Raw genomic sequence first — 19,121 nt, 5'->3', positions numbered from 1 at the left:
GGTGTGTACACACGTACGTGTACGTGTGTGTGTGTAAACTTATTCGCGCGCCGTTCTTATTCGCTGGTGCGTTTTGTTTGTTTTGCGCGTTCTCCGTCGCGTCACGTGTGTTGCGCTGTATCGAGAAGAAAAAACACACGACGCAAAGCAAAACAAAAATAACGCTTACAAGCGGATGATCTATCGGGGGAGGGGAAAGGGTTACCTTTGTGTGTGCCATCCTCGCGAAACAGGAAGGGTATTGGCCAGCCCCCGGCGGCTCGACTGACGGGTGAAGGTACCCATGCGGTAGCGGTGGCGCATTGTTTCGGAAGTCGTCGGCGTGTCATACAAGCATCGATACTATCCAGCACAAGAGTTCAAGGCCACACTTTTTTGTATAAAGGGAAGCTCTTGTTTCGATAAATGGACCGTCTTTATGGTGAGCGGTCAGTTCAACGGATTAGAACTCACATGCAACAGTTCAAGTTCACGTGAAGTACTGGGCGTCTCCATGAACCTTTTTTTCCCTCGACCAGCATGACACGTGCGCATCCTTTATCGTACCGCCTTTTGGTGGTGATGCTATAGTTTTTAATTAAACCGCAACAATCACACGCGCTGCATGGGTGCGCGATCCGTTTCTAGAAGTGGTGATTTATCGGTCAAACGCTCTACTGAGACCAATCTGCAGAAGTGGAACAGTTACGCAGTAGTAATGACGCTGTGTTTGGCCTGTTTACAGCGTGTTCAATTTCCTCTGAATTACCTATTACGATGCACCGTGTGAGCGTTGGTTTTTGTACGAGCAGAGCCGATATTGTAGAAATTAATTTCATTTAAAGAATATAATTTAAAATACTTAATAACGTATCTCATCCCCATCTGAGTCAACGTGAGTCGCGCCTTGTTCCACACGTTAACCTTCGTGCTCCCATTTGTTCCCTCCCTTAGTGATAATGGTAGTAATCACATTTGTTAAAATGCATGTTTCTGTGGGACCTTCACAGCCAACGGGTACAATGTACTGTGGTGCTGCTATACCACCGTTCTCTCACGCTTGATGCGACATTGTTTTGTTGCCGCTTGCCGCAAGGCGACGGAACAGACAACAATGGAAAACCGCGTTCAAACATCACCAACACCACGCCAAACCGCGTTTTCCTTTATACGGGTGCAAAACCCAACGCCAATTTGGCACTCGAATCACGCGCCAATGCACAACTACGCACACACAGCTGTTGCGGTGCGCGAAATGGTAAGCGTGTGTTGCGCTTTTCCGGAAGATGCTGCAAAGAGAGTGAGAGCGAGAAAGATCACCACAAGACACACACACACACACACACACACACACACACACACACACACACACACACACAGACTCACACAGAATTATAACCGCGTTGTTTTTGTTTGCTTATTAATTACGCCTTCAGTGTGTACGCTCTTTATGGTAGACAGGAAGGGATTTCCCGCTGAGACGACATATACCAGGCAGGCTAGCCCGTACGCGATCTTCAGTCGACGATCGACTTCCAAGCAGGAAGGGCACAGAAGCTCATACAATACAAAACACTAGAATTGGATCCTTCCTGCGGCTGTAAAAGCAAGAAGGGGAAGGATTTCTTTTGGAAGCAGTGAAAGCAAAAGTGCTAGAAGAAGTTCACATACCTGTTCGAAGAGTGTAGGGCAGTGTGGTGAACCCCTTAGTGGCTCGAGAAACATTTCGGAAACAGTGTACCTCCAGTAACTTTCAAGTGAACGTATTGCTGCGAACATTGAGGCAAGAATTCGGTCCGCAGGCGCGGAAGTGAAGCTTGGTGACAACGCAAACAGCAACCGAAAACAATTTGAATTTGAACTCTACCAAACAAACGTTACAAAAGTAAGTGTTTTATAGTTCAATCTTCAGCAAAGTGATCTTCATCCGCGACTGCTTCATCAGCTCCATCAGCTTGCTTCCTGGCCTCCTGCCCTCTTGATTGATTGACAGTCGGTCGGACTACCCGATCCTACCAGACGGGCGGCATGTCTTTTTATGCTATTTTTGACTAATGCCATTGAACTTGCCGCGTGCGCTGGTGTGCACGAGACGCATGCAGTGAGCTCCAAATTCCAAACCAGGAAAGGAACTGCCGAGAATGATCCGTCGCGCGCCGCCAGCCAGCTCATGCAAGCGTAAATGAGGGTAACCGGCTCAACCGATGCGCAATTTCGCATCTCTATAGGGGTGGGGACGGACGGACTCGTTTTTGGAGCAAACTGCTTTTGGATACTTCGAGATGGTGTACCGCGCTTACACGAATGGTGCCAGTACAAAGGACATGCGGATTAGTGTCCCTCAGCCAGATGCTCTCGTTATCCCATCACGGGTGACAATCGATCTTCTTCAATGCTGGGGGAGGGGAAAAAAAGCGCACAAACAATGAGCAAAGTGGCACTGTTTATACAACAACGTGAAATATTATGCACATTGCACCAGCGTTGCAGCGTGCATCACAGTTTTCTTCGTCGGTGTACCGATCGTGCCGGGGTTTTTTTTTTTAAACAGCTGATGCTTGTGCTTTTCCAAATTTTTTCTCCACCCTCCGACAAACGGGCTGTGCTCGGTTTGTTTAGGTTTGCCCACGTAGTCTTTTCTCCTCTTCCTTATTTGCGTGTGCATGTAAACGATCGCCAATGAGAGAGAATAGCGCTGAGTGCTTACTAACCGTGCCACTCGTGAGTGCCGCTCAAGCGAAGGAAAACTCGCGTCTGCTCTCTTCGGGATCTCATTTTCCTCTTTTTGCACACACACACGACTCACTTTCTATTACCGTTTTGAACGCAGCATTCAGTTCCGTTTGCGTGCGGTGCAAGAACGGAAGGCAAATTCGTCAATTCGCTTGGCCACATCACTTTAATTCGTCCTAACGCGCAATTCTCCTCAACTCCCATCAATCACCCAGTGCTTCTTTGTTTCCAATACAACGGCAGCCGGCCGTTTTGGCTAATTAAGTACAACCGTGCACGTGCTGTTCTCCCTCAAGCGCCCTCCGCTTCCCAGGGCTGCTGCTGCTGCTACAAACACAGTTTGTTCTATTTTTCCCAATCTTCGATCTTTCTGTTGGCGCTAGCTCAACTCCCCCAGGACACCCTTCCACACGATGAACGGGCGAGGTAAGCATTTCCGGGTTGATCGTGATGTCTGGCCCCTCTCTCTGCGCTGGATTGCTGGGATCGGGTTGAAAAGTAGGGGGGCCGTTCCGTCGGTCGATTACGAAATTAACCCGTATCCGGCTTAAACGATCTGTGGCAAATTATTGTCACGATCGTGTGCGTGAGTGTGTTACTGTGTGTGTGTGTCTGTGCGATGAGGTAAAAGGTGAACAGTGCGCCCTTTTGACGATCAGCGGTCAGCTGTGCTGGGTGATGGCAACGAAAGGGGAGAGAGGATGGTTTATTTTTGTAAATTACGAAAATCCTCTTCACACGTCATACGAGCGAACGAGAGCAAGGGGTTTTTTTTATACCAAGCGAGCGGCGTATGCGAAACGATCATGCCGGTACTGTGAAAACAATAAACAAAAGGAAAAAAGCGGATTTTAGTTTTAAAATGAAAATGTTCATAACATTCGCAGTGCGCTCAAGCAAACTTACTAAATTGTTGAATTAATTTCCTCCCATTCGGGATTATTAGGACGCATTATCGCGATGCCGGCGGAGTGTGCCGCTAACCCGCTACAGCGGGCCCTGGCCGACGCCATCATCCGGATGGTGTCCATGGACGAGCTGCGCATATTGCTCGCCTGCGGTGCGAAGGTCAACGAGCAGGTGACGCAAGGTCTGCGGCCGCTACACTACGCCGTCTGGCAGAACAACGAGGCAGCGGTCAATCTGCTGATCGTGCGTGGTGCCGACATAAACGCGATCGACGAGGTCGGCTACAGTGCGCTCCATCTGGCGGCAGAGCATGGGTAAGGGACCATTTAATAATCCTAAAAAAAGTAATAAAGCTATATTAATTTAAATCCTGTTTTACTATCACACAGTTACTTACAGCTCGCCAAAACGCTGCTGGATGCCGGCTGCAAGGTCGACTACCGCGAGCCCACCAACGATCCGTACCCGCGCACCACGCTCTGCGACGAACCGCTGCGGCTGGCGCTGCGCAACAAACACTACGAGGTGGCCCGGCTGCTGCTCGACCGTGGTGCCGATCCGAACAAGCGGTACTTTTTCGGCTCGGAAATCAATCTCGCCACCGATGTGGAAAGCCTGGAGCTGCTGCTTACGTACGGCGCCAGTACGGAGGCCCGCGACCGGTCGGGCATTACGCCACTGATGCGCGCGGTCCGGACGAATGGTAACATTGATTCGGTGCTGCTGCTGCTGCACTACGGTGCGGACGTGAATGCGATGACTGATGCTAGGAATGATTACAGAACCGTGCTGCATTATGCCGTTCTATCAGGTAGGTTTGAGGCATTTTCTGCTCGAAGATGGTTTGTTAATGATGGTTCTTTTCTTTCGAATGCGTTGGCTTAACTTGCGTCTTTTGGGGATGGCTAGGATTAGATCTTTTCGGTGGTATGTCTTTCTATCTTTCATTGGAACCGATTGACGGACTTACTACTCAAGATCGAAATCTGCTTTTTGGTCCATTTTTCCTTTTTTTTTCGGTCATTCGCTTTACCTCCTTTTTGGCTCATGGACACAGGACGATCTTCTTGCTTCAATTCCTCCACAATCGTCGCGTTTCTAATGATGTTTTATTCTGTTCAATAATCGTTACTTTTCCAGGTAATGCATCACTCGTCACGATGCTGCTGAAACAGGGCGCCCGGGTGGACATTCCAGCCCCGCTGCCCGAGCCGGACCGGCCAAGCCCGCTCGATCTGGCCGTCCTGCGGGGTGATCCGGTGCTGGTGAGAATACTGCTCGAGCATGGTGCGAATGTGAACCGTAGCAGCCCGGTGATTGGGTCTCCGCTGCATGTGGCCTGCGCCGACAATATTCCCAACAGAGTAGAGATCATGAAGGTGCGCTAAAATGGTGGTTCAAAAGGTTAGATTTAAAGGTAATAATGTTCTGTTTTGTTTCTACTCACCAGATGCTCTTGTTTTACGGTGCCGATCCCAACATTCGCGTCGTCGGAGATGTGGCCACCAATGCGATACTGCGCCCACCGTTGGCCGAGCTGCTTGCCAGCAATGAGCACGTGACGCCGCAAGAACTGCATTTGCTGCTACGATACGGTGCAAGGGTAAGTGAAGACAAGGCTCAGGTTCTCCTGTTCTCTTCCCTAATGCCTTATCCTCCTCGTGCAGGTAATTCTGAAGACCCAGTACCGCGATCCGGACGGTTTGCTTAACTGCCTTTCCAACCTGCACCACGAATCGGCCGCCTTCCGCATCATACTGGACGCAGCGGAAGAGTTCGACCCGTGCATGATCCGCCGCAACCAGCAGCTCACCGACGAGCAGCGCGATCTCCTGGTGGAGCGTGCCTCAGTCCCACGGAAGCTCAAGTCCCAGATCCGTGCCCACTACCGCCGGCTGTTCGGGCGGAATCTGGGCGAGTTTGTGCCGCCCCTGTTCATACCGAGCGAGCTGAAGAGCTATCTGCTGTACGAACATAGTCTGTAGGGACGTTTTTGGGGAGAGCTGGTGTGACCAACTGCCGTTTTCTTCTAAAAACCCCCTGATGGACCTGATAAGACTATGCTACTGGGTGAATGGATGGATAATTGTCCGCTACTTTCCTTCCCCACCCTACACGTGTATATGATAGACTAGTTTGTAGCGATGTAAGCGACTGTTCCATGGGTCCCAGACAACGGGAAAAGGAATCGAGAAAAAATAGGACGGTGCTTTCCATTTTCCGCGTTCTGTGTACGGTGGTGGAGAGCTTGTGCTACGCCCGAGCGCTCTGATTTAAGAGTGATACATTTTGTGAAACCCGGTTGTGATATTGGGAGTGGACCGATTTTCTCTACTTTTACACGTCTGTTCCCGGTTTAAGCTTAAGTGAATAAGGATCATGATCGGTGACTGTTAGGTTTGTAAGATTGTCGAATTTGGATCTTCGAAAATAAAGGAAGATTTAATACTTAATAAAGACTGTTCGCTAGCGCTATTACACAATACTCGTAGCACCACGCAGCGCCAAGTAGCCGGCGGTAAGGTCCATCGGAAAGGTGCGGATGGTTTGGTACTCCTCTACGTTGTGGTACCGCAGCTTCGAGTGTGGATCCGTGTACGGTGCAATCAGGCCGGAAATGTCGGAATACTTTTTCGCCGGCTTTAGCGAAGGTGGAGCGTTTACTGATGAATCTAAAAATACGAGAAAGAATATCACAAACACGAAATTGGTGGAAATGAGCTGATTTTCTCACTCACAAGTAATGTCCGACTCCTTCCACGGCAGGGTTTTCTCGTGGGCCAAAATTTGCTTCAACGATTTCCACTGTCGCTTCTTTCCCATGGGATTCACCTCGGAGAGATCTTTGCTTTTGAAGCAGGGTTTTGTTGTTTCCACTTCCATTGTAAATGCTGGGGGGAATTTTCCGCAAAAAGCCGCTTCTGGTTATTGTTTTTCCTCGAATGAGGAATGTAAACAAAGCAAGTGTCAGTGTTAAAGAGGTTGGATCGTTGCATATTGAAATAAAAATGAAATAAAAATAATGTGAGTTTGAAATATTTTTTAAACAAGCTTTGCACTTTCTTTATTACTGATGGAATGAAATTATTTGCGATAAAAGGATAAATTACATTTCCAACAAAAAAAAAAGAAAAATTGTTTTTATCCTCACGCAACGTACCCGAAGAGAAATGTCAAATTTCGCACGAAACGTCTGTCACCAGAGTGACCAGAAATACCGATTTATCTGTATTCCTACCGATTTTTTATATGCCTACCGATTCACAGATGACCGCCCTAAAACTACCGATTTTCCATTTATCCTACCGAAAATCACAGATATTTGATTTTTCAGTCGTTTAAGCTTAATCTGTGGCACTTGGGATGCTATATCAAGGATTGTTAACCACATTTGTTACTTAACGCGCTGATGCACGTTTGTTTGCCTGGCACTTTTTATCCGTTAAAATTTAATGTTCATAATAAGTAGAAAATGTCAGTTGCGTGGATTCCGAAAATTTCTCGTCAAAGAAAGTCATTTAAATTTGAATTTGAATCTCGCTGTCGGCGGTTAAAGCTTACCCGACAGACAAAGAGAATGAAATTTTCAGGCGAGGGGAAGGTAGAAACATACGGTGGGGGTCCGGCCCAAGATCGGATCCGAAGTCCGTTGTTTTGGGCTGATAATTAATGAATGGCGGATGGAGCGCTACCACAGGGAGAATGTGCTCTCTTGCTCATTCTTCTTCTTCATTTGGCACAACAGTCGCTGCCGGTCAAGGCCTGCCTGTACCCACTAGTGAAGTGGGCTTGGCTTTCAGTGACTTATTGGTACCATAGCAGGATAGTCAGTCCTTCCTATAGACTACCTATGAGGGGTCGGTCTATTCGGGGCTTGAACCCACGACGGGCATGTTATTAAGTCGTTTGAGTTGACGACTGTACCACCAGACCGGCGCTCTCTTGCATGCCTTTGCAACATCATTCTTCCATACAAATTGTATGGCCTACCCGGGTAGGCGGTTGTACGATTACGTAATGTTTTTTGGTCGTACACAAGACGGTTAAATGGTTGCGTTCTCAACAGTGCTCCTGCCGAAATCTGCCAATATAATCTGGCCACACTGGACCGCAGGGCAAAAGCTCACTCGAAAGGTCAATAACCGTCGCAAAACGTCAAAAACGACCGTCGCCAGCGCCTCGAAATCGTTGCGAGTTTCGCTCGCTGGCGACGTCGGTTTGCAGTACATGCGACGCCAGTTTTGACGTTTTGCGACGGTTTTGCGACGGTGGCCGCCAAAAAGCTCGCCTGCCCTGTGCGCAAAGTGACCAGAAATACCGATGTATATATATTTGGGTTTGAAGGAAAAAATCTCAATTTTTTTGTAATCATTGAACGATGAAACTCAGCCAAACAATCAAATCAATCTAAATAATCCAGCGAAAACCGAATTACAGCACGTACGATAAAATCGTATCCAATGGAGCACTGCAGTGGCCCTAAGCGGTCGCGTGGAGCCCCAAGGAAAAGAACTTGCCACCACTGAAAAAAAGAATGAGCATCTTAGTTATTCTTTGGTTTAGAATTCCTTGTACCATTTTCAGATCAACACTTCAGAAAGACCTTCATTTGTGTAACCGCTGAACCAAATCTAATCCATATCCTAAGTGAAGGATGCATATTCTTTTGAAATGGAACTTTAATTTTGCAAACCCCCCCCCCCCCCCCTTCACACATCACGCTTAACACTTCTTTCGCTTTCACTTCTTTCAACTCGAGTTCAGTTTCGAGTTTTAACCTACCGAAAACTACCGATAAAATTTTGATGCGCCTACCGAAAACCGCCGAAATAATCTGGCCACACTGTCTGTCACCGCACGTGCAGCTGTGTGCGTGCCACTGCGTGTTGTTCTTATTTTGTTTCGCCAAATTGGATTACGGAGAAGAAAAAGGGGAACACAGAACTGGATAATTGGATTTACTAGCCTAGCAAAAACCGTATGCTACCATGACCAGTGAAATAAGCCAGCCCGTGTAGCGTACATCGATAATCGTGATCCAGCAGCAAGGATATCGTCGAGGCAGGTGCGCGTTCGTTCCACGGCCGTGTGTGATGCTGCCAGCAGCAAGAAACCCACAATAGAATGTTTTGAGCCAAGTGGAACCGCGCGCGGACACACACACACAGCGCTCCAGACAGCGGGTAATGACGTGGTACTGGCTCTACCTGAACGGGCTCCGACATCAGCGACCAAGGCGAATGAAAGCACTTCCCTATGAATGCGCTAACATCAGACCACCCGTCAGCAGAAGATTGCAGCAGCAGCAACTTTCAAGAAGCAGCGCGACGACGTCCTCCACTACCACCACTACCACCACCGGCACCGTCTGCGACGTCGTCTTCTTCGCCCCCTCCACCCAGCACGTTATCGCTAGCTGTGGCAAACAACCCGACACAACACAACCATCACCATCAGCACAGCGCCAACCAGCTGCGACGTCAGCAGTTTCCTTCGGCGGGTCGCAAAGCACAGCCCCGCCAGCGTGGAGCAGCCAGTGGACCGTCCGCTTCCCCGGAACGACAACAGCCCCACGATGACAACCCGGCGGACAGCGGAACAACGGCCGCAAGCGTAGTGACGGATCGGTCACTAGCGGCGGGCAATGGTAACGTGGCAGCAACGGCGACGGATCCGAAGTTCGAACAACCGAGTGATAACGGCGGACAGTTGAGCGGTGGTCACACAACCGTGGACGAGAAGACTCGCCGGTACAATCGCATCAGCATGATAATCATTTACGGGCGCGAGGCGCTCTGCATACTGGCCCTGATACTGACGACGTACGCGACGATCCAGAACAGTCCGCCCAAGGTGTCGAAAGCACCGCCGGCGGTGCCATTCTTTGCGAAGGGTTCGCTGGTGAGCGATTGGCCGACCGGGGCGCTCGGTACGACCCAGACGCGCGTCTCCGTGTCGGAACTTTCGCTCGTACTGTACTACGCGCCGTGGTGTGCGGAGAGTCAGTACGCGCGCCATGCGTACGAGCAGGTGGCACAGCTGTACTACCGCGAGGCACACTTTGCCGCCATTAACTGCTGGCAGCCGGGTGGAGAGTGTCGCCAGCGGTACACCAAGGTACAGTCGTGGCCGGTACTGATGGCGTATCAGCCGAGCGGGCTGGCCGTGCAGTACCATGAGGCGTGGACGACGGCCGCCCTGTCGCGGTTCGTACAGTCGCTCATGCTGCCGCTGCACCGGTTCGCCAGTCCGGGTGATCTGATGGATCATATGACCGGGAAGGATGTGAGTATGGCGTCCGGGGAGTAGCTGGAACTTGCTTTAATCCTTTATTTACTTTTAGGCGGTGGTGGTTGCATTTTTAGACGTCAGCCTGGATAGCAAAATCTACCAGCGGTACTATCAAGCCTCACTGAAATGGCTCGAGAAGGATCCGTTCCAGGAGGTTTCGTTCGGGGTCGTTACGGGCGAGTCTGCCCAACTGTTTGGCGTAGAGATGGTCCCCTCGATCCGCCTGTACCTCTGGAATGAAACTATAGTAAGCGCTTTTTTAGCTGTTAAAAGGTCACAAAGAGCGATTTTATGATTCATTTTTTTTAATTTAAAGGAATACGAAGGAAATAGCCCCCGGTGGACACCACAAGACCTAAACGCCTGGATCCAGAAGCAACTGCACGTGGTCTCACTGTGGGTATCCCCGCCCGGCAACATAAAATCTTTCACCCTCGACCCATACCTTCGCCAAGGGCCGGCACTTATCCTTTTCACGCCCCGCCCGCTCTACGAGGACAGTTCCGATGCGTACATGATGCTGCGCCAGCTCAGCATGCAGTACTACAACTGTCCCGGGGACGCCTGGATACTGGAAATGGCGCGCGAGTACATTGCCGAACAGCGGGCGGCCAATGTGGCCCGGTTCGAGCAGAAACGGGAGCACTGTGCGCGTGTACTCGGCCGCCATCCGTCCCAGGACGGCGAGGACGATGACGAATCGTCACCCGGGAATCGTCGCAATCGGTGCAAAGATGGTTTCAAATCGACCGTCTCGGTATCGTTTGTGAACGTGCTCAATACGTCAAAGTTTGTCGACGGTAAGCCGGTCGGTGGGGGAAAACCATCGTCGGCAGGGGAGTACTGTGACATAGCGCCTGCGATGGACTGCGCCAAGCACGAAGAGTGTGGTGCTTTCGGGCCGGAAGGGCCCCGCAAACCTAGCCTTATGTGGCAATCACGTGACGCATGTACCGGACGAAGACACAATGAGGCGGAAACGGTCTACGAACAGGAGCAATCGAGTGCAACGTCCATGATCGATGCCGAGCATGATTACCGTGGTCCGAAGCTGCTTACCCGTCAAAGCGTACGCCGTCAGTGTGAGCTGTTGCAGCTGGCCGAAGCGGAAAAGACGAACGTGTTCTTCACCGAACCGGAAAGACAGAATGAATCGATGGATTACTACGCCGCGATCGGTGGACTGTCCTGCAAGGGCAACAAAACGCTCACCTTCCTCAGCATGGACAGCAATCTGTACCACGCGCTCGGCGAGCGGCTGGGCGTGGATGTGCTGAACGAACCGAACCGTACCGTGGCGTTCATCGTGGACCATACCGACGAGTCGGCGTACGCGCTGCGGGATCAGATCAATCTGCACACACTGTCGAAATTCGTGCACGACTACTACAACCGATCGGTGCAGCGATTTTTGCGCTCGAAAGCGACGACCTACGCGCACACGCACGCGTTCAACGCGGACAGGTACGTGGAGCAGGAGCGGGGTTACCTTGAAACGCATAGGAAAGCGCTTGCCGAGGCTAGGGCGAAGGCGGAAGCGGAGTCAAAGCAGCGGAAACAAAGCGTGGAAGCGACAAACAAGCAGACAAAGGCAGGATCCCAGCCAGAGCCTACTCCCACATCGCCACCCCCCGAGCGAGCCCAAACTACCGCGCCCACTTACCGCCGGGTGCGGGAGATTACCTCGAGCAACTTCCAGCGCACGGTGCTCGAATCGAACCGTACCGTCGTGGTTAGCTTCTACTCCGCCCAGTGTGCCTTTTGCTACATCCTAGCGCACCATCTGCTCACCGTGTCGCACATGCTGCGCCATCAGCCGGGCCTGTGGTTCGTGCGCATCGATGGCGAGCTGAACGATCTGCCCTGGGAGTACACGATGGATGTCTTCCCGTCGCTTATCATCTTTCCGCGCGGAAGGTAAGCGCGATAAGCGCTCGAGATAAACCGCTCCGCGGGGTTGAACAAGCGTCTAAAGTGTTGATTGTGCTTCATTTATCTTACAGAAAAGCGGACAGTCGTATCTTCCCCGAAACGTTGCAAATCAACGTACCGAACCTGATCGGCTTCATCCTGTCCAACCTCACGCCGGCGGAACGTTTGCATGCCTACTTTTTGCTCTGTTCCGATGTGGTAAGTAACGGTGGTATGATTTTGATTGCAATTTATGCTCAAATTCAATTTCTTCCTCTTTTTTTTTAGAACGCAGCCTCGCGCACCGGTTGTCTGGTAATGCTCAAGCGCGAACTCTCCGACGGCATCCGGTTAAGCTTGCTCGACTGGCGCCGGGCAACGGACAATGCCTGCGAACGGGACCGCATCGTCCGGCGGCTGCAGCTGCTAAAACAAGCGTATCTGGGCACCCTGCGCTGTCTTAGTCATTCCTGTGATCTTACGCAGCTGGCGAACGAGCGGAAGCGGATCTTCCAGCTGTGGACGGAGCCAAGCTGCAGCCGGCTGTTGTGATCGTTTGCCGCGGGCCCGCCAAATAGCGCCCGGGAATGGGGGCGTTGGGAAATAAGGCTGATCAGTGTGAGGTTTTATTGTTTAGCTTTCCGCTCATTGTTGGTATTGTTTATTTTTTACTGTTTTATCGTACTAGCACGCTTACACTAGGCAAACGAACAAAAATTATTGTGCACAGGTGGATATTGCAATACCCTAAGGGGGCTCCCACTCCGTTACGGTTAAGACATTTTTGTGAATTATTTACTTATTTAAAGTACCCTTATGTCCCAGACTAGCAGTGGAGCAGTAGTTTGATGCTCACACTAGGTGAAATATTATTTAAAATGAAAAGGAAATGAATCCACTGGCAATTGGAGACACAGCATAGGAGAAGTAAAAGAGTATTGGTTCGTTTCTACCGTAGCAATATGGCTTCCTTACAACCTTCTCACGTGGTTTTGCGCCACTTTTTCCTTAAGTATTCTCACAGTTAAAATGATATTACACGCTGGGAACGTAGTTAAAAGGACGTACCGATGTACGTGCCCGCCCGTGTCCTTACTTATCCTCAATAACAACAGGCAGCAGGACACTATTAGCCACTTTTTCCACTGTAAATATAGTGCAAAACACAGTTTGATTAGGCAAAAACAAAACAAGGCTAAACGAACGCATTATAAGGCTTGCGTTTTTAAGGAAAGCGAAAGAATGCAGCAGTTCGCTCTCCCTATCGTGCTAGAACAGTCGGTTAGAACTTGATAGGAAAACAAAAACACACACTCTCGCGGGATACAAGGTATCCGGCCGATAGTTTAATAAAGAGAATGATAAGAGGTCTTATGAGCATGAAAAAGTGCGAATTGAGGTCGTCTGCTACGTTGTGATATAGCGCGCAGCGCCCTCGGAGGGGTTTCGCTGTAATAATTCACGAACCCCTTATGAATGAGTGAAACCGCTTTGTTTCCCGCCAATGACCTTCGCTTTTGACAGTAACGCGCCCAGGCCGGGGTGATGAAATAATCGGACCAGGACCTTTCACTCTCGGTACAAAAGGGGAGAACACACACATACAAATGGTAGCAATCGTGTACTATCGATGCCGCAAACAGCAGACACCTCTTTCAACAGCTGGCGTTGGAGGTCCTTACGGGGTGGAAAACCCTTCCCATTATTCGTTCATCATCATTGTCTGTGTGTGCCCTTTTCCTTCGCGGTTGGGGTCAGGAACGTTCACGACCGTTTACTGAATCCGAAATTAATCATCCCCGAAGGGAGGTACTGTTTCGGGACGCGATGGGCCGGCATAAAATCGCTTCCGAATCGTTGTGTATCGTGCGGCGGCTCGATTTGTGCGATGTCATGCGGGGATAACGTTATTGTTAATACGATGAATATGTCGTTTGGGGCGATTGTGGTGTGCGATGAAACGAGTTAGATAAGCACGCAACGCCGGCAAGACCGCCTACCGCACATACCCTGGAAGGTGTCGAGCTTAAAGAGCAACCGCTGTAGTGGTCGTAGCGTGCTGACACTCGCCGTGCTGCTGGTTTGCCCTCACATCACTCACTTGCGGACATTTCGGGTGAATGTGAACGTGATTGCACAGGCAAGGCGGGAAAACCCAAGGACGACCCACACCGACCATTCAGTCGATAATTGGAAGCGAAACGAGGCGCACACCTGCTGCACAACTTGTACGCTGGCCGGATGGTCCTTCCTCGGGCGTTCTTGGCCAACATTCGACGGCGACTAGCAGGTTCGCGTACGGTGATGCACACCGGCATGGGATGTTCATCGTCCGTTATGCTTGAGGAATCGGTGCCAGCAGGGCATCCGCCAACCCCGGTAATGGATACCGACGGGGGGTACGGCCTCCACCAGCCACCAGCGTTCCTGCCGAAGCAGTCCGAATCGTTCGTCGAAGCGTACCGTCGGTTGGATGAGGAAATTTGCGCGCTCGAAAGTACGACGCCCGGTCCACGGCTGATGACGGCGGAGGCTTGGGTTGAGCTGATAAACAGTGCCAAGAGGGGTGGAGTCGAGCAGGGAGTTACAGTACCGCCACCACAGCCACCACCTCCACCCTTACCGAATGAGGTGATGCTTGCTAATGGAACCGTCCCGAATGGTGGTGTATTGAGGCGACCGATAATGGCTGAAAAGGATCATCTAGCCGAGAGTGCCCGTGCCGAGCTGGTTAAGGTTCGTGAAGTACGTTGATGGAATCTCACCCCCCAAACAGTAGGCTTTGCATCGCTAACGAACACCTTCTTTTGCTTGTCAAATTTCAGATCATTCTCAAGCTAGACATCGTGTCGAACCAGTTCAAAGCGGCCCAGCAGGAAGAGTTTGTGGCGCGACTGTCCCGCACCGCCATGGACCAGGAGGCGGACCACTTCCGCGAGGAGATGATTGTACACGCGCGCAAGCGTGCGCTAACGCTCCGCAAGGACTTTGAACGCTTGAAGCGACTGTACGCCGAACAGGATCAGCTACTGTCGACCGTTTACAGCGGTGCGTACGGAACAGTGAACGAACAGACCCTCGATACGGAGCTAGAGGCGGCACGGGATGTACGCGACCGGCTCGGTGGTGCCGTCGAGCAGTGGCGCATTGCCGGCGGATTGCTCCGAGCTGCCGCCAAAGGGCTGCACCAGGTCGTGGACTACTGGGAGCTGCTACGGCCGTCGAAAAGTGCGACAGAAACGATCGAGCTTGCGCTGGACGCAAGGTCCACGTGCCACGGTGCACTGATGGCACTGGAGGCCGCCCAGGCCGCACTACCATCGGTGGAGATACCGTACATTACGGTCCGGCAGCAGTCCGCCGTGCGGCACGCACTCATCTACCTCCTCACCGATATGGTTAATCCGGCCCGGTATCAACACACCCGCGATGTGTTCGGTGTGTTCAGTGCGAACGTGGCCAAAGCCGTCCACTGGCTGCACGAGTGTTACAGTGAAACGCTGAAGCAGGACTTGGACAGTGCCGACCAGGTGGCGACACTGTTGGCGAAAAACTTGCGCGAAGAACGGTTGCGGCACATTGGGAGCCGGATGCCGAACAGGGTTTACGTCCGACCAGCGATCGGATAGAAGAGGGGTTGGGGGGAAACGGAAAGAACACACACACACATCGGAAAAGCTCATTTGGCGATTTTCTCTATTTCGGTCATCTCGCAGCTGCGCGTTAGCTTGTATTCGCCCTTTTCGGGCGTGTAGTCGAGCGAGCGGTACAGTGGCCGAACCCAGGGCGTGAGCAGGTTTAGGGGCACCCGTTCCTTCTGGCCGCCGGTTGCGTAGCTCACCACAATTCCGACGACGATGACGATGATCGTGCCGAGCAGGGAGTAGTACATGAAGCCGATGCGGAAGACCCACGGCACTTCGGAGTTGTCGTGGCCGGCTGCATCCCGATAGAAGGTGCTGGTTTCCGTGCTGTAAGACATTAGGGCCCCGCCCCAAAGACAAACGTTAGAATGTGTGTAAAGAGTGCGTTGATTGCAATATATACCCCGTTACATTGAAGTCACTGCAACCATCGTACCGAAAGGGTAAGCTCTCGTACTTGAGATGTCCGCCCAGAATCTCCAGCTGCGCTCCGACGGCAATCACACTGAGCGATATCAACGATACGATCGCGCCCCAGAAAGCGCCCTTTCCATTGATGTGCGGCGAGAACATCCCCAGAAAGAAGATACCGAGCATCGTACCCGAAGTAACGCCCGACACAGAAATAGCCAAGCTGAAGATACTACCGAGCTGCTCCACGACAAACACCAGCAGCAGACAAATCACACCGATCGTCATCACCATCACCTTCACTACCGTGCTGGCCGTTTTGTCCTTCAGCGCAAACCGGGGCCGTATAAAGTCCTCGAACAGTGTGCCCGACAGTGTGTTCATGCTGGTGGACATGGACGATAGGGCAGCGGAAAAGATCCCGACCACGAACAGACCCGGCAGCCCAGGGATGTGCCTCGCAACGTCCAGCACGTAGTAGGCAAAGATCTGATCGTACTTCTGCACCGTGCCCTCGTGTATGGGGTCACAGTCGTGGTACTTGCCGAAGATTAGCAGCCCATTGTAGACGGAGAAAAGCTTCACGAGAATGTGACCTACGCCGAATATCCAAACGGCCCTGAAATTCGAAATTCACGAGGGAAGAGATATGTTAACAGTGAAACAGGTGGTTGAAGAGGCATAAAGCCTTACTTCTTGGCACTGGACATATCGGGAATGGTTAGGAAGCGTTGAATACATTCAGGCGTTACTCCAATGTTTGATATCCACATGGACGTTAGTCCGACCGAGACTAGCCAGAACGAGGTACGAAGATACGGATCAGGATCCATACTGTGGAATTGGAAAAGCAGAAAATAATAGGTCCTCCGGGCATCCAAGAATTCCACTGCAACTCACTTAAACCAAATCAAACGACCTCCGGCTTCCGCTAACCGGAACACGTTCACCACTCCACCAAGCTGCAACGTCCCGAGGGTCATCACAACGAACAGCGCACACAGCATCGCGCCAAATTGCAACGTATCCGTCCAGATGACCGCACTGGAAAAAATGGATTAGACAACGCATCATCATTGTGAGGTCAAGGACGAATTGTTTATCCCTCCCATCTACCATACCGTATGCCGCCGAATGTTGTGTAGAATATGCAGATACAGCAAATGATGGGCGTGATGATGTGCACATTGATACCGGTGACTGTGAGAAGATGAAGCGAGAAACGTGAGTGACTTGATGTCGCGTGGGATCTTGATCCTCAAGATTACCTTGACTGAAGGCAATGGCGGGTGCGTAGATGATAACGGGCGTGTTGAGCAAGCAGTAGAACATGAACAGTCCACTAGCTAAGGTGCGGGTGCGCTTATCGAACCGCTGCTCGATGTAGCTGTAGCAGGAGACGGTCTGGAGTTCGTGAAAAACCGGCAAGAACACGTACACCATGAAGATCGTCACGATGAGCCCCGATATGGAGCAGGCCCAATACTGTATCCCGTACTTGTACATCTCCGCCGGTACACCGAGCATCGTGATGGCCGAGATGTGGCTGGAAAATGGTCGTGCGAACAAGGGTTGAGAGCGAATCCATTCCTTTACCTTCCCTCTACGCGGGGACATTCAACTTACGTTGCCGTTAGCGACATGGCCACGGGGAACACCTTCATCTGCTTGCTGCCCAGCAGATATTCGGCGGTGTTGTTTTGCTTCTGCTTAGCGAAGAATCCATAGTACACACCAATCAGTGCCGACATGCCCAGCATCGAGCAAAAGATGACATAATCGATCGGAGAGAAGAGCAGTCGCTGCTCCAATGGTGCTTCGGTAGCTTCTTCCATTGTGGAGGAAACGGTTGGATCCATCGTTTACTGGAGTTTACGTTCCGAATTAGCAACAGTGAACGCACTGCAATCTTACGAAGCTTTGCATACACACAAACACACTGGCCTAACGATCGCCAACACGTCACAAAACACGGAAGTTGAGGCCGGCGTGTACTTCAATTACGCTCGATTAGGTATTTTTAGCGGCACTACGACACGCGCACCTTGGAGCAACAGCAACCGACGCCTTCAGTGGGAGAAAGTGGTCCATGTACACACGCGCACCATGTCGGCACACCGTGAACGCACGCGGCTGCTGCAACCTTCCCGGGGGACTAGCGCGGAACCGACTGCGGCCGTGCCACGCGTGAATGAGCTATTTTAAAAGATGTCAGCGATAGCGCGAACCGTGTTGTGCCGGGCTGATGCGTTGAGTACTTGATCGCGATTTAAGATCCCGCGCGCTCTCTCTCCCCCGAAAACCGACGACTCCATCATGCTCTCGTGTGTGTGTGTGTGTGTATACGGGAAGTGACTACTGAGTGAGCGGGAGTGGGATATCAGTCCGGTGTTAACTTAGCAGGCAAGGCTCCATGTGAAGGGAGGGTCTATTGAAGTTGGAGGACGGGAAGATAAGTAGAACTGCCGTTACTTTTGTTCTTTACCAATCTGAGAGTTGTCCAGCGAAGGTTTCTATCGTCTCAGCATTCGCGTCTTGATGTCCAACACAAAGGCCTAATCCTCTCCGCAGTTTGAGACACGCTGTGGATACAAGGGATGATGCACACGTCGTGGACGGCTTTCTGTTATCATTTGCTGGAGGAGGGATGCCCAGCGTATCAAACACAAAGGAACGGGAGAACGCCTTTTTAGAGAATGGGATGTCAGCTACTGTTTGAGGATGGATCTAGTTCCTAAGACCTAGCAGCTGATCGTGTTGTAATAGATGTAGAAAGAGAGGGAGAGAGAGCGCGAACGGTAGCCACATAGATAGATTCCACGTCTACTTGGATGATGAGGCGTAAACCACGTATAGGGTGTAGGACGCAGCCAAACACGAAACTCATACAGGAGCTCACTTATTGAGTTCGTTGCTGTAGATAGTACTATAAATATGATAAGCTAAAATAAATTTAATTAAGCCAGAGTTTCCCATTCCAGTAAAGTATTGTGTTTTTTTCAGGCAAAGCGTCATCGTCATTATTAGCAATTGTCCACGATTCTTTATCGTGCAGGATTATCTGCCGGAGATGCGTTCTTGATGACGCTTGGTAATCAATATTTACTTTGCGGGTGTGTTGTGTTAGCTTTGAGGAGATTTTATTTTTTTCGGCAGATAACGTACAGTACAATGAACTGAGATGAGATGAGAATTCTGTGGTTTACGTTGTTGTCAACCTGTGTAGTAAACAGTTTCTTTTGG

At 51.0% G+C, this 19,121-nt stretch overlaps 5 protein-coding genes across 7 annotated transcripts; 3 read left to right on the top strand and 2 right to left on the bottom strand.

Annotated features, from left to right (window-relative positions):
* The first annotated feature begins 1,451 nt into the window (after window positions 1-1,451).
* Window positions 1,452-6,078, top strand: LOC120904907 (putative ankyrin repeat protein RF_0381). 2 transcript variants are annotated; one of them, XM_040315378.1, is made up of 6 exons: window positions 1,452-1,864; window positions 3,659-3,935; window positions 4,011-4,432; window positions 4,762-5,000; window positions 5,072-5,224; window positions 5,289-6,078. In XM_040315378.1, the coding sequence occupies exons 2-6, from the start codon at window positions 3,673-3,675 to the stop codon at window positions 5,604-5,606; spliced, it is 1,395 nt and encodes a 464-aa protein (XP_040171312.1). In that variant the 5' UTR covers window positions 1,452-1,864; window positions 3,659-3,672; the 3' UTR covers window positions 5,607-6,078. The 2 variants fall into 2 exon arrangements, with proteins under 2 accessions (XP_040171312.1, XP_040171311.1); XM_040315377.1 differs by lacking the exon at window positions 1,452-1,864 and adding an exon at window positions 2,806-3,138.
* On the bottom strand, window positions 6,015-6,639 carry LOC120904910 (INO80 complex subunit C). The gene is made up of 2 exons (XM_040315383.1): window positions 6,360-6,639; window positions 6,015-6,293 (listed from the first exon to the last, which is right to left on the bottom strand). Exons 1-2 carry the CDS (start codon window positions 6,502-6,504, stop codon window positions 6,097-6,099), a joined length of 342 nt encoding a protein of 113 aa, XP_040171317.1. The 5' UTR covers window positions 6,505-6,639; the 3' UTR covers window positions 6,015-6,096.
* A 1,830-nt stretch (window positions 6,640-8,469) lies between these two features.
* On the top strand, window positions 8,470-13,210 carry LOC120904905 (thioredoxin domain-containing protein 11). Its single transcript, XM_040315375.1, has 5 exons — window positions 8,470-9,906; window positions 9,965-10,159; window positions 10,229-11,829; window positions 11,916-12,042; window positions 12,112-13,210. Exons 1-5 carry the CDS (start codon window positions 8,878-8,880, stop codon window positions 12,373-12,375), a joined length of 3,216 nt encoding a protein of 1,071 aa, XP_040171309.1. The 5' UTR covers window positions 8,470-8,877; the 3' UTR covers window positions 12,376-13,210.
* Window positions 13,211-13,334: 124 nt separating this feature from the next.
* LOC120904908 lies at window positions 13,335-18,026 on the top strand. 2 transcript variants are annotated; one of them, XM_040315381.1, is made up of 2 exons: window positions 13,335-14,559; window positions 14,649-18,026. In XM_040315381.1, exons 1-2 carry the CDS (start codon window positions 14,065-14,067, stop codon window positions 15,450-15,452), a joined length of 1,299 nt encoding a protein of 432 aa, XP_040171315.1. In that variant the 5' UTR covers window positions 13,335-14,064; the 3' UTR covers window positions 15,453-18,026. The 2 variants fall into 2 exon arrangements, with proteins under 2 accessions (XP_040171315.1, XP_040171314.1); XM_040315380.1 differs by having other exon boundaries at window positions 13,335-14,568.
* LOC120904906 (sodium-coupled monocarboxylate transporter 1-like) lies at window positions 15,493-18,074 on the bottom strand. Its single transcript, XM_040315376.1, has 7 exons — window positions 17,505-18,074; window positions 17,147-17,424; window positions 17,000-17,078; window positions 16,779-16,922; window positions 16,572-16,712; window positions 15,871-16,497; window positions 15,493-15,794 (listed from the first exon to the last, which is right to left on the bottom strand). The coding sequence occupies exons 1-7, from the start codon at window positions 17,735-17,737 to the stop codon at window positions 15,503-15,505; spliced, it is 1,794 nt and encodes a 597-aa protein (XP_040171310.1). The 5' UTR covers window positions 17,738-18,074; the 3' UTR covers window positions 15,493-15,502.
* Between the last annotated feature and the right edge of the window lie 1,047 nt (window positions 18,075-19,121).

Source organism: Anopheles arabiensis, chromosome 3, assembly GCF_016920715.1.
Source record: "Anopheles arabiensis isolate DONGOLA chromosome 3, AaraD3, whole genome shotgun sequence".
Taxonomy (NCBI): Eukaryota; Metazoa; Arthropoda; class Insecta; order Diptera; family Culicidae; genus Anopheles; species Anopheles arabiensis.
The sequence above is the reverse complement of the archived record's forward strand: the minus strand, read 5'-3'. Positions and strand labels throughout refer to the sequence as shown.

What these genes read in the sequence shown, in the direction of transcription:
- LOC120904907 (XM_040315377.1), top strand. An exon ending in ACAGAGTAGAGATCATGAAG is followed by an intron (nt 5,001 to 5,071) that starts GTGCGCTAAAAT and finishes TCTACTCACCAG; the next exon opens with ATGCTCTTGTTTTACGGTGC. An exon ending in TGCTACGATACGGTGCAAGG is followed by an intron (nt 5,225 to 5,288) that starts GTAAGTGAAGAC and finishes CTCCTCGTGCAG; the next exon opens with GTAATTCTGAAGACCCAGTA.
- LOC120904910 (XM_040315383.1), bottom strand. Translation starts at nt 6,504, where the DNA reads ATGGAAGTGGAAACAACAAAACCCTGCTTCAAAAGCAAAGATCTCTCC. An exon ending in GAAGGAGTCGGACATTACTT is followed by an intron (nt 6,294 to 6,359) that starts GTGAGTGAGAAA and finishes TCGTATTTTTAG; the next exon opens with ATTCATCAGTAAACGCTCCA.
- LOC120904905 (XM_040315375.1), top strand. Translation starts at nt 8,878, where the DNA reads ATGAATGCGCTAACATCAGACCACCCGTCAGCAGAAGATTGCAGCAGC. An exon ending in ATCATATGACCGGGAAGGAT is followed by an intron (nt 9,907 to 9,964) that starts GTGAGTATGGCG and finishes ATTTACTTTTAG; the next exon opens with GCGGTGGTGGTTGCATTTTT. An exon ending in ACCTCTGGAATGAAACTATA is followed by an intron (nt 10,160 to 10,228) that starts GTAAGCGCTTTT and finishes TTTAATTTAAAG; the next exon opens with GAATACGAAGGAAATAGCCC.
- LOC120904908 (XM_040315380.1), top strand. Translation starts at nt 14,065, where the DNA reads ATGGTCCTTCCTCGGGCGTTCTTGGCCAACATTCGACGGCGACTAGCA. An exon ending in AGCTGGTTAAGGTTCGTGAA is followed by an intron (nt 14,569 to 14,648) that starts GTACGTTGATGG and finishes GTCAAATTTCAG; the next exon opens with ATCATTCTCAAGCTAGACAT.
- LOC120904906 (XM_040315376.1), bottom strand. Translation starts at nt 17,737, where the DNA reads ATGGATCCAACCGTTTCCTCCACAATGGAAGAAGCTACCGAAGCACCA. An exon ending in GCCATGTCGCTAACGGCAAC is followed by an intron (nt 17,425 to 17,504) that starts GTAAGTTGAATG and finishes ACCATTTTCCAG; the next exon opens with CCACATCTCGGCCATCACGA. An exon ending in ACAACATTCGGCGGCATACG is followed by an intron (nt 16,923 to 16,999) that starts GTATGGTAGATG and finishes CATTTTTTCCAG; the next exon opens with TGCGGTCATCTGGACGGATA.